The sequence below is a fragment of the Crocodylus siamensis genome, chromosome 7 (assembly GCF_052110815.1).
Source record: "Crocodylus siamensis isolate JL-2025a chromosome 7, ASM5211081v1, whole genome shotgun sequence".
In the NCBI taxonomy this organism is placed as follows: domain Eukaryota; kingdom Metazoa; phylum Chordata; order Crocodylia; family Crocodylidae; genus Crocodylus; species Crocodylus siamensis.
Genome location: NC_143401.1, coordinates 798,201 through 810,724, shown reverse-complemented (window position 1 = coordinate 810,724; position 12,524 = coordinate 798,201). Strand labels below are relative to the sequence as shown.

The window sequence follows — 12,524 nt, the reverse complement described above, 5'->3', positions numbered from 1 at the left end:
GGGGGGGCACATGACCCTGTGCCTGTAGGGCCAAGTGTCCCACCCCCATGGCCTCCTCTCCCCCAGGCAGGAGCCTCTAGCCAGCACCCGCCCCTGATACCAGGCAGGAGCTTGGTCCTGGGAGATGGCCCCTGGGAGCCTGGGGCAGGGGCTGAGGGACCCTCTCCCCCCGGCCCAGGTGCAGGCCAGAGACCCCAAGAGTAAAGACCTGCAGCTCGAGGGCAGGCTGGATACTCCTGTGCAGCATGGGGGAGACCACCAGGCTGTAGCCTGACCCTGCAACCTCCTTCCAGCACTGAGAGGGATAGGATGGGCTCAGGGGACCCTGCTCTGCCCCGGGAGGACAGACCAGACACTGGGGCATCGCGCCAGGCACGTTCTGCCCTCCTGTTTGCTTCTCTGGAGCCAGGCAGGGGCCTTGCTCATCCCTTCCTCCTGGGACGGCTTCTCCAGCCCCTTGCAGCAGCACAGGCGTAGTATAAACACATCTGGACCAGCTGGAAGCTCCGTGACCTCCATTTGCTGCTACTCTCAGCAGATCCACCAGCCTACTTCAGCAGGGCCCAGCTGCAAGCCTGCAGGGTGAGCACAGAGCTCACAGCTGGGCGCTGGTGCCCCACTGGAAGCTGCCAACCACAGGCACTGCCCCATGCACAGCCCAGGGCTATGGGCTCCTCCGCCCTGGTGCACCTGCCAGCAGTCAGGGAGGAGGGGAGCAAGGGCTCTGGCAGGTGCTGCTGCATGCACCCGAGCTGGGGGGGGCATTGAGACACAGCCTCAGCCCCTGCATCTGTGAAACTGCACCCAGGCAGCAGGGACCCAGGCTCCTGTGCTGCTGCTGCTGAAAGCAGCCATGCCCAGGAGCAGAGCAGGGGTGCTCTATTCCACCCCTGCCTGAGGAAGCACTCCTCTCTGCTTGCATAAATTCACAGGCAGAGCTGGACCACGGGTGCTCAGGAGCTGGAAAGGAGAACGCCAGCTCCAAGGCAGAGGGAAGAGGCCGAGACCCAGTGCTGGTGGCATGGGGGGGGACCCTGCACGCAGGCCTGGGATGTTAAGGCCAAGGGGCATGCAGAGTTCCCTGCACCGGCCTTAGCCATCACAGCAGAAAGGGCAGGCCATCTTCCCTAACCTCCCACCCAAGGACGGGGCTGGCGCATCGTTGAAACCAGGGATCTTTATTGATGCAGCGGCAGCTCTTACGCAGGGCTGCCGCCTCGCTCTACGTACAGGCTGCAAAGACATGCAATACAGCAAGTTCTAGTAAAATACAAAACCTGTCCCTACAAAAAAAGAAGAAGTTAGTCCTGATTACAACAGGATGAGTACATGCTGGCTCCCTGCCCCAGAGCCTCTCAGGAACACGACAGCCGAGGATTCAGTGAAAGCCCAGCCCGCGAGTTTCTAGACAATGGATCATTAAAAACGCAACATTTTTTCCCGTCATTTACAAATAGGCAAAGTTTCAGATTACATACAATTAAGAAGCATTTTGCTTACTAACATGAAACATTACAGTTGCTGTAATGCATCATCATCAACCAGGCGTACAGGGTTTGTGTCCTTGCGGCTGCCCCGGCACATGGTGCCGAGTGGACGAGGCCAGCCCTTGCCAAACTTGAGAGGGATGAGCCAGGAGACATGACAGGCCCCATAGCTCTGCCCTCCCACAGGTTGGCGGCTAGAAACGGCCTTCATTCAAGCCACAAGATGGATGTAATTAAAAAAATCCAACGCACAGATACAATGTGTATCAACAAATCAACTGCCTCTGGCCTGGGTGCGAGGAAAAAGCTTCCCTTCACGCCCCAGAACAGCCCAACACTGGGACCAGAAACAATTGCTACAGTATGTGTTCTTGAACAAGTCAAAATAAAGGTAGAAAATCTCCCACAAACAGGCCAGGGGGGTTATTCACTGCCCACAAGGGCTAAACCGCAGCTTGCAGGGGGCTGCGGGGAAGCAGAAGCCTCTGGCGGGGCAGGGGAAAGATGTGGAGAAAAGGAGAAGAGAGAAATGTGGAGACAAGCTCACCAGAGACCAGTCTCGAATGCTGCCAAGAGGCCGGGGGAGTCAGAGCGGCACACACGGGCCTCACTACCTGCCCTTATGACCACACGCCTTCCTACCAGGCGCTCGCACAATGGAAGGGAAGGGACCTGTGTCCCGGCCCTCTGCTCTGCCACGCAGCCAGGCTGGAAGAGCTGCCACAGCCTGCCCTTCCTCAAGCTTTTGTGTGGAGCACGTGGCTTTTTGGGGTGGGGAGGCAAGAGGTCGGCCAGGCGATTCCAAGCCCAGGGTCCCCGGGAACTCTGGTGTGGTGCCAGGACTCGAGGCAAGCACGTATCCTGGCAGCGGGACGATTAGGTCCTGCAACCCAGCGAGCATTGCTGGTATGCTCCAGAAAGCGACCCTGCCGGGCAGGTGCCTGGCGTGGGCAGGGCACAGGCAGGAAAGCTGGCAAAACAAGCTTGTGAAACCAAGCGGGGTCAGAGCCAGCTACGGGAAGGCAGCGTCTTACGAGCAAGCTGGCGTGACTAAAAAGGGACCTGAAGTTATGGACCAGGGGGCTAGCGTTCCCCGCACGTTCAAAGTCAAGCTGAGCGGTGGTGCCAAGTCCCAGGCATGGTCAGAAAGCAGGTGACCCTAGTGTCACCTTTCCCCGAGAGATGCCAGTGACGGGGACACGCGCTGCCAGAGGCAGAAGCCCCACTCACTCGAGTTTAAACCAGCAGCTCACACCCTCCAGGCTCCCCAAGAGCCCTGCAGGATGCGGGGAGCCCCTCACAGGCCTGGGTTCTGGGACTTGTAGGTTAAGATCTCGGCTGCTAGTCTCTGGGGATCCAGCAGCTGCGGGAACCGGTTCATGACTGCATCCACGAGGTGGGGGTGGAAGATGCCACAGAGTTTCACGTGCACGTTGGCCCGCTCCTTGGCGAACTGCTCTGACAAAGCCCATGGGCAGGGGTCACTGTAGGCCGGGCCCGGGGCTCTCTGCAAGGGGTGGGGGTCTTGCGTGCTGCTGGCCCTTGCAGAAGGAGGGGGCAGCGGGTACGGCTCAGACCAGTACTCACGGGGATGGAGAGGCGCCGGTGGGCCATTGTATTCGCTCGGGAGGCTATACTGCCCAGCGCTGGCTGGGTGCACAGACATGCCGTAGCCTGAGAAGGCTCGGGAGGGCCTGGCGTGGGACATCTCCGTGCTGTAAGGCATGTAGCTGGCCCCAGAGCAAGCCGAGGAGACGGCGTTGTGAGAGCCAGGCTTGTAGAGGCTGTCAGGCTCCAGGCTGTGTGAGGGCTGGTACAGGGGTCTCGGCTGCCCGCAGCTGCAGCTGCAGACAGCTACCTGGTCAGGGGGGCAATGCTCGCAGTGGCTGGTGGATCGGCAAGGCCACATCCCGGACAATTGGTTCTCCAGGGAGCAGAAGCCCGAGTCAAGGGGCTCCTGAGACATGCAGGAGAGAGAGTCCATGTGGGGAGACGAGGCAGGGTGCTGGGGCCATTCGCCAGATCTATGGCCACTGCTGTGAAGCGGGCTGAGCCCTGGAGCACAGCCCTTCCCCAGGAGGGGGCTGTCACCTGGCTTGGTCTTCTGGGCTGCTCCTTTCCTCTCGGCTGAGGCTCTCTGCATGCAGCTGGGGTCCATATCTGTGGAGGCAGGACATGGCAGCTCTGCCTGCCCAGGTCTCTTGCCCTTCTTCTCCTCTTTGGCAGGGCTGGTGGTGCTGGAGGCACTTCTGGTGGGGGACAGCTTGGCGTTGGCCCGAAGCTCATCCGCAAGTGAGCGTTGGGGCTGGTTGATCCTCTCGGGGTGGTAGAACTTGCACTTGATGCCATAGGTGCATTTCTTCCCTGCAAGGAGAGGGCAGAGCCTGGCATAAGACGCAGCCCAAGACCCCAGGGGTAGCCACCTCCCGCACATGCTGGGCCTTACCATAAGGGCACTGCTGCTTCTTGTGCTCTGGGACCACAGGCTTCTTCCTCAAGAAGTTATCCAGGCTGGGGCCGTGCCGCCCCAGGGGGTCATCTGGGGGCATAAACCTGGAGAAGGGCAATAAGCTTCAATCAGGACAAGCCACCTTGGGTCTAGAGCCCCTTCACACCCCAGCTACAAGGCACCCCTGGACCAGACCCCAACCCCTCCCAGGGCAACACGTCAGAGCCAGGAAGGAGAACGGGAGCAAAGGACGAGGGGTGGGTGGGCCAGCCTGACGAGGCAGCAGGCCAGGACAGGTGGTCTCCACCGCACCCTGGCCACCATCTGCCATCGGAGGAGGAGGGGAAGCAAGGGCTCAGGGTCAGGCCGGCATGGGCTCGGGCTCATCAGCAAGCAGACGGCAGCTGCTGTCTGGACCCCACGCCTGGTCCCGGGCCAGGAGAGGCTCTGAGCATGCAGCCCCAACTGACTCACTTCCTCCCCAAGGCGCTCACCTGACATCACTGTCTGCTCCCTCCACAGCCCACACATGCCAGCACCTCGCTGGCATAACTCAGCCACTGCTCAAACCCCCTTCCCGGACATGCAGGCATTCGCTAGAAGCCACAGCCCTGCCCTCCTCCCCCGGGAATGGGAACGGGAACACACTTGTCGTTGACGAACGAGTACATCAGCAGACGCTCCTCGATGAACTTCTTCCACTCGGGGCGCTCATTCTGCAGGTCGCGGTAGGTGTCATTGGACACCACGATGCCGTCCGACTCGAAGGCCAGCTTCACGATGAAGCGGTCATCGTAGCAGACCACGCGCTTGCCTCCCACCCTCCGGGAAGGGGTGAAGACCAAGATTTTCTTCTTCTCCAGGTCACGGAGAATGTGCTGGTCTGGAATAAAGCACGACCCCCATGAAATGATGCCCAAGCCCAGAAGCCTTCCACCACAATGCGAGATCGGAGGAAACCCACAGCGCTCCAGCTACACGCAGCTGGAAGGCCCAGGATGCTTATACAGCACCTAGCACAACCCTGGCCTCATCCCGAAAGCCTCCAGGTACTGCTGGAGGTCAGTGAGACTCGATTACACAGTGCTCCCCCCCCTCTGATGGGGCTGAAGCAGCCAGGGTGGAGCTTTTGTAGGGCCCTGCCCTAGGCCTGGCTTTCTCCTTGGAGCAGGGTGGCTGGCGTCAGAAGCACAGCTGCTTGCAAGTGCAGGGCAGGAAGCAGCACTGCCTGGGCCTGCTTGACCGGCTCTCGTCTGCCTATCAGTGTTCCCTGCAAGGCCCCATGCAGCAGTCTGTATACAGGGAGTTGCACCACTAGTCCTCTGAGGCAGAGCCCAAGCTAGAAGCATCTTGCCAGGAGGTGGATATTGTTGCTGAACATGCCCAGACCAGGCAGATGAGGGGACAGGCTAGTGACAGGAATCCTCGCTGGCCAGACAGTGACCCACTAGCCTGATGGACCCTGGCCACTGGGGACCTTAGAGGTTTAGTGCCGGTCTTTAGTTCCCCACCTGTAATGAGCATGTCTGGCCGTGGCTGTTCCTTCCTCCAGGATGGCACAAATACCGTGATATCCTTGTGCCCTCTGTCCCAAAACCACTGGACGGCCAGCAGGATGCCCCGGCAGGAGAACGCCTCTTTGTTTCCATGGCTGCACGCAAAAGAAAAAGGAGAGAGGATTGGGCCTTTGGTGGCAGGGGAAACTGCGGTGCTGCATCATGGGACCGTGTTTTGAGCATGCAACAGGGCCGCAGCTCTGACCCTGCTGCTTCACGCGTGCCGAGTCGGTGCATTCGTGGCAGCCTGCCCGAGAGGGTGTTGCCACCAGCAGCCCTGTGCCAAGCAGCTCTGGAGCACTGCCTCATCATCCCAGCTCAGCACCTCCAGCCCAGCCCCCGTCCCGGGACAGTGTTGGCCGCAGCTGGAGTCAAGGAATGCAGCTGCATCCGGCAGGAAGCTACGCCCAAGGGAATGACGTGCTCCTGTAACTCACAAGCTCCAGAGTCCTGGCACAGGTACATCTGTACCAGGGGAGCACATCGCTAACCCTTTAGTGAAGGACAGGCTGCCCTCCCCTTGCCCTTGGACACACGGCCCAGTGCGCAGAGCACTATTTATGGGGTCTGAACCTGATAAAACCCCCGACAGCCTGATACTCTTGGATGTTGGCAGGCTATCGAGAGAAGGAAAGGTCAGCCCCATGTGTCAGGGGCCAGCACCTGGTGCAACACGAGAGAGCAGCCTGCTACGCTCTAGTCACAGAGCTCCGGAGTTTATGCAACATGTACCAGGTGACCATCTCTTTGCAAATCCAGCATTAATCAGCACTGATGTTGCACGTTAACTAGGAACTTTATCTACCGCTTCCAAGTTACTGGTCTCACCAGCCACCAACTGCTCTCAGAGACCCAATGCCCAACACGGAGCAATGCACACGTGGGCCCCGGGCCTTGCTCCCCCTGCCTGCCACCTCTTACCCCTCTGTCCCACAGGCTCACAGCTGGCCACAAACCAGTGAAGAAAGAAGGTCAGGTTTGCTGGCAATTAAAGGCCCTGCCAAGGACATGAGCCTTCCAAGAGCAGCTCTCTTTGCTAGTTTCTTTTGCTGTCATTTTTCCCAGCCCACGTTCAGAGCTGAAGCTTTGGTCAAAAAGCAAATAATGCGTGTTATCAAGGACTGAGCAATGGGCTGACAGGGACAAGTGCTCAGCCTTGCGTAGGGGTTTCTTTGGTCTCTGAGCAGAAGCAAAGTGTAGTCAGTGGCTGGCCATGCCCAGTGCCCAGGCTGGGACTCAGGGCTCAGACATCACAGATCTTGGCACCCGAGGTTCCCAACGCCCAGGCCCCAGCCAGTTTCTATTCTGGGTAATTACACAGCACTTCCTTAAGTCTCCCTTGCTGTTTCAGAGAACTACAGTTGTGCAACGCTTAAGTGCCAACGAGCAGATGTCGCATTCCTGCCCGGAGCTGCCCCAGCTCGTTCGAGATAAGAGACTCCCCATTTTCACATGCTTGGGGCCAGCCCACGAAGAAGACATACTCTGTGAGTGTGCAGTGCAAGGACACAAAATGTTTGTGTTGCCAGCAAGCGCTTCCTGTAAGTCTTATCAGAGCTTTTAAATATGAAAGTGAAGCGACTTCTGTGGAAAAGCCCCAGCACCTATTCAGGCCAAACCCGTCTCTCTCTCCCCTTTTTTTTTTTAAATGACCCCGGAAGCTCAGAACAGCGAGGGCAAAGGCACATCACGAACGAGATCTGTGACCTGAAGGTGTTGTGCAATTGTCAGGGCTGCAGTCCCGATGCCAAGCAGAGCCCTGGCTACTGCACAGCTATCCCTTAGCTCCTAATGCAGCAGGCAGCTCCCAAGGAAAGCTGCTTGAACAGAGGCCTCCGAGGAGGCAGACAGACAGGTTTCCAGTGCAGGGGGCAGCCTGGAAGATGGACAGAGACAGGTGCACAAAGCAGCAGCAAGAGAGGACAGGGGCTTGCATCGGACACAGGGCACGGAGCAGGCAGGGAACCGGGCAGGGGTACAAGGAGCCATCAGCCCAGTGCCTGGCCCCAAACGAGGAAGGTGTCAGCAAGGGTTAAGGGTTGAGCCATGTCTCCGTGATATGAATGACATGAGATCACATGATGTGGAAAGATACCATCAGAGGCATGACGGGGAGGAGGTGAGGCCCGAGTGTGGTGGAGGGGCCTTTGAAGGGCACTACCATCCCTGCCTGGGTAGCAGGACCCGCAGCAAGCGGGCAGCAACAGGTGCTGTGTGGTGGACCCAATCCTCCCAGAGCAGCCTCTGCACCTTCCACCCCTGAACTCTGCCCTCCTGCCTGCGTGTGTCCCATTCCCTAGCACACCGGCTCCCAAATCACTTGGCCACTTTGGAGAACACCCTCTTACACCCAGGGCCAATGCGTGACAAGCACTACAGCCAAGGGCCTTCCTCCCAGCCCTGCTCACCATCAGACACTCGTAGGACAGAAAGACAGACACGGGGGCCGAGAGATGCTTCTAGTGTCCAGAACCTGCGTGCCAGCAAACGAAAGCGAGAGGCTCGGGACACTCACAGCACCGAGAGCTTGGGAAGAGGAGGAATGAAGCACCCGAATTATCCTCCCAATACCAGCTCAGAGGGCGAGCGGCTCTGCGGGGTACTCCTGTTCCACCTGTGCACGCTCCAAGGGCCGAGGCTGCTGACGCTATCCCCGTGCTCACGCCAGCGTGGGCCCCACGAGTCATTTCGGCCCAGCTCCGTGGCCAGTTCTTAAGCACCCTCTGACTGTTCACTATGCAACCAGAGCTTGCTTTGCATGTTGAATAGCCAGTTCCAAGGTGAAAACTTCAGCCTTTCCCCCCCACCCACCTCCATGCAACAAAGCCCAGCCGTTTCTATTTTCTGTAACACAGGGTTGAAGAGCACGGCACCCACACGTCACGGTTCATTTCCAGAACCAGCCTTGAAAGAACACTGAGTTTCTAAAACTCCTGAAATAGAGGATAATGCAACTGACCCCCCGCCCTCGGTGCAACAACGGGAATCAAAGGAATACCTCGACAAGCAGCATTTTTCCTGTCAGGGTGTCAAGAAATGCTGATTCCTTCTACTGCTCTATGCTCCCCATCTCCCACATTATCAAGCCTGTCAGCTGCATCTGTCCTCCACGGGCACGTATCTGAAGTGTTACGTCTCCGCAAAACATAACGGGATTCTCTAGTCTAATCAATGCTCTCTCCTTCAAAACAGCTGCTCCCTCAGTCAGTAGGGAAGTCAGATTTAAGTCATTCAGAGCAGGTCTGCAGACCTTCTGGGCCCTGAGATAAACAGGGAAGTGTCACACCACTAGAAAGCGCATCTCCTTCCCTCCCCCCTCAAAGCTGATGTGAAAGACTGACTTCATGGAACATTTCTGCCAGGGCCTCTGCCTACAAGATGCCTGCCAGACTTCTTCCTTGAGAAAGGTTTGACACTGAAATGATGTCACCAAACTAAGCTTCAAGGAGTCCCTTCCATTCGCGTGCAGAAGGAACACACCCAGCGGGAATTTTTCCTAAATAGGCACGCTGCAATCCACCCAGACATATGCCAACATCACAGCCCTGGGAAGACAAAAGGAAACCGAGACATTCTGCCCTCTGAAGTCCCAGCTCGCAATCCCGAATTTGTAACGAGAGGAGAAATGGGCTGCTTGGATTTGGTAACTGCCAAGAAAAATTCCCTTAGAAGGAAGTAGAAACTAATTTCCACCACGATTTGCATACGGTTGCCATGAGCGGTTCAGGGAGGTTGCTGCATGCTGTGCCAGTGAATCAGCAGGGACCGCACGCTATTAATACAGGAAGTTTCAGAACGGAATTCCCCTCGCGGTGAACGGGCTTCAAAAAGGCAGGCACCCGACGGCTTTGCAAAATTAAACTTTGCTCCCGCTGCCCTGTTTTTACTGCAACTTCGCAGGAACTGGGGAGAAAGGTTATTTATGCCTTTAAAATGGCAGCTATGCAAAGTGTGAAACCAATCACAGGAAGGACAACACAAGCAGCCCAGCTGCCGGCTCCCAGCGCTGCACAGCCTGTGCTGTTCCGTCCCCTCCGATACAGGCTTATCAAGGGCTTAGAGGAGAGCCAGGCATGATTTTCCTGCAAGGGCCGGCTCTGAAGTTTACTCATAACAAGTGGCATGAGGCGACTGTGGTGTGTAACAAGGGGGTTTGTTAATAACACACACAGGGCGTAAGTGTGGGTAAACACATTGACAGCTCCCCTGCAAGAGGCAACCAGCGACACAAGCTGGGAGAGAGACAGAGAGAGAGAGGACACCTGCAAGGGGACTCTCTCCCCATGTTAGGCAGCAGGTGGGGAAGAGAGGTGCCACGGGGGCTGCAAAGGTGGTAATGCGAGGGGGAGGGCTGGCCAAGCCCCTGCCCTGAGGCTTCCTGGTGCCACACATGCCCGCTCCGACATGGGAAGCACACGGCAGAGCTGCCTCTGCGAGCAAGGCTTGCTGGAGGGCTAGCAGCTCTGATGTCAAGGCAGCTAGTGGACCACTGGTGTGGGGAGTAGCCATGAAGCTACAGCTTTATGGGGATGAAATCAGCTTTCCAGGGAGCTGTCCCAGACTCTGGAGTGTCCGCTGGGAAGCGAGTGATGTGGGCGAATCCGTGTCCGGCAGGGACACACTAGGCACAGAGCATCATGTTGATACCCTGAGAGGGCACCCACTTCTCACCGGTCCGCAGCCAGGTTGGCTACAGCTCCCTGTTCACGGGATGGGGCAGCACACAGGGCAAAGGCCTCCCCCGAACTCCACAGACAGCGTGTGCTGCTGCAGCTCAAGGTCTCGCGGACAGGAGTCTGCTCTGCTTTCTGGCAGTGAGGTCGGCTATGCCTCCAGGCCCGTTTTAAAATGAGGTCAGACCACCCAGGCCTGGGGAAGTGCGACTTCGCTGGGGTTTCCCTACTGGAAAGGCCCATGGCCCCTTCCCAACACGCTCCCAGGTGAAAGGGCAAGCGCAGCAGAACGCACTCAGTCTGGGCCCAGCAGGACCGGGTGAGGGATGTGCTCCTTCCTGCCAGCCAGGACTGGCATGGACCGCTTTAGCTAAGCCTTCATCAAGCGCTTTCTGCTGCCCTGGGTGAAATCCGTGCAGCAGGGCTTGTGTGCACATCCCAGTAGCTCCAGACCGGAGAGGCGAAGACTGCCAGAGAAGCCGGCTTGGGAAGTAGCATGGTGGAAGCAGTGCCCACATCCTGCCGCAGTCCCATGGTCAGCTGGTCCCACAGGGCTGTGCCTTCCCTCCCATGAAGGAAAGGGGAAATGCAGCATCCCCACCCAGAGAGGTCACTCAGACAAGCCCTAGACCAGCTTCGCCCCAGGGCAGAGGCCCTTCCCAGCCCTCTCGGGGCATCAACATGGTCCAGAGTCACCAGGCCACGGCAGTCTGTGCCATCCCAGGAGATGCGAATACCAACACTGACAGCATGGGGAAGCCCATGCTAGGCCTGGGTCAGATGCCCTGCGGGGCCGGCTCCTGGTTGCAGCACTGCTGGGAGAAAGGCTGGCTCCATCAGCGTGCCAGAGCCGCTGAAGATGACCAATGCCTTCCCTTCCCTTCCCCGTCTCCGCTACGTACAGCAGTTGTGCTTCAAGCCACTAGGCCTTCAGCGAGACAGCCAGCTCAGGATTACAGCCTCCCTTTATTAACCCCCTAATTATTTATTGAGCAACTTCCTGCTTTTGGAGCTCGCGTAAAACCATTAGGTAACAAAGCTGCTCATCACGGAGCCCACTTCGGCTCCCCAGTTGCACCGAAGGTCTCGGGGGTGCCCAGGCGGCTGCTGGTTGCCGCCCTGCTCGGACGGGGCAACCGCAGGAAGGTGCCAGGAGGCGAGGGAGGGCGCACGCTGCCGCGGCCGAGCTCCTTCCCGCACAGCTGGACGGAGACCCCGCGCCCGAGGCAGCGCTGCCCGCCTCGAGAGACGCCAAGCCTACCTCATGGCCACGTTGCTCCCGTCAATGACCACGGGCCTCAGGTTGCTGCTCTCCTTCTCCTCCAGCGTGGGCACGAGCTGCGGGGTCTTGTTGGCAAGTCCCCCTCGAGGGACCAGCGGGGCCTCCCTGCCCTCCTGCGGAGCATCGCTCGCCTCTCGCTCGGCCGCAGCCGCCCCGTGCTTCACCAGCTCCCCGAGGACGGCGTTGGTGTCCGCGTCGAGGCCCAGCTTCTGGAGGACGGCGCGGATCTCCTCCGAGGTGTAGCCCAGCTTGCGGAAGAAGTCCACTCTCATCCTCATCTCCGCGCTGTCCGGCCCGGGGCTCGCGGGGGCCGCGCCGGCCTCGCCCTCCAGGGCGGGCAGGCTGAGGTAGTCGCTCTCGTACATGTCTGCCGAGCTCCCGCGCAGGGCCTTGGGGAGGGTCTCACTCCAGCGGGGAAAGCCCGGGGCCGGGGGGGCACGCCCCACGTCCATGGCTCCGAGGGTCACCCACGCCCAGCACCTGCGAAGCAGCAGGCGCGTTAGCCCCGTGCGGGGCGGGGGCGGGGGCGGCTGCCACCTCCGCCCTTTCTGGGCCGGCCCCACACCCCGGAACAAGCCTCCCCGCTGGGCCCCCGGCCCGCCCCTCCCCCGCACGCGGGCCCGGGGGCTCCACAGGGCGGCCCCGGCCCCGGCCCCACGCCCCGGCCCCACGCCTGAGGGGAGGGGGTGCTCGGCGCTGCGGCCTCTTACCGGCCGACCAGGCGGCGGCTCCATGAGGCGATGTCGGCCGGCCCGGCCGGCCTTTATAGCCGGGCCCGGGCGCTGCAGCAACGCGGAAGCTGGGCGGGGAGGAGCCGCTGTCGCTTCCTGACCCGCCCCCGGCCCCGGCCCTGGCCCCGGCCCAAGGACGCTCCGCACGGGGCTGCCTGCGGCGCCGAGCCCGTCCCCGGGCCCAGCCCCGCACGTGCCCGGGCCCAAGCGAGGACGGGCCCGGCCCGAAGAGCCGAGCCGCTGTGACTCGGGCGGGAAACACCGTTGTCCGGGGGGGCTGGCTCCTCAAGCCCGGCCCAGTGCAGCACCCTAGTTCCCCCCAAAACCGTGCACTCGGGCGAGCAGT

At 59.7% G+C, this 12,524-nt stretch overlaps 1 protein-coding gene across 1 annotated transcript; it reads right to left on the bottom strand.

Moving 5' to 3' along the window:
* Positions 1-1,162: 1,162 nt before the first annotated feature.
* On the bottom strand, positions 1,163-12,271 carry ZC3H12A (zinc finger CCCH-type containing 12A). Its single transcript, XM_090057788.1, has 6 exons — positions 12,158-12,271; positions 11,427-11,927; positions 5,448-5,587; positions 4,585-4,819; positions 3,934-4,040; positions 1,163-3,851 (listed from the first exon to the last, which is right to left on the bottom strand). The coding sequence occupies exons 2-6, from the start codon at positions 11,897-11,899 to the stop codon at positions 2,785-2,787; spliced, it is 2,022 nt and encodes a 673-aa protein (XP_089913914.1). The 5' UTR covers positions 11,900-11,927; positions 12,158-12,271; the 3' UTR covers positions 1,163-2,784.
* Between the last annotated feature and the right edge of the window lie 253 nt (positions 12,272-12,524).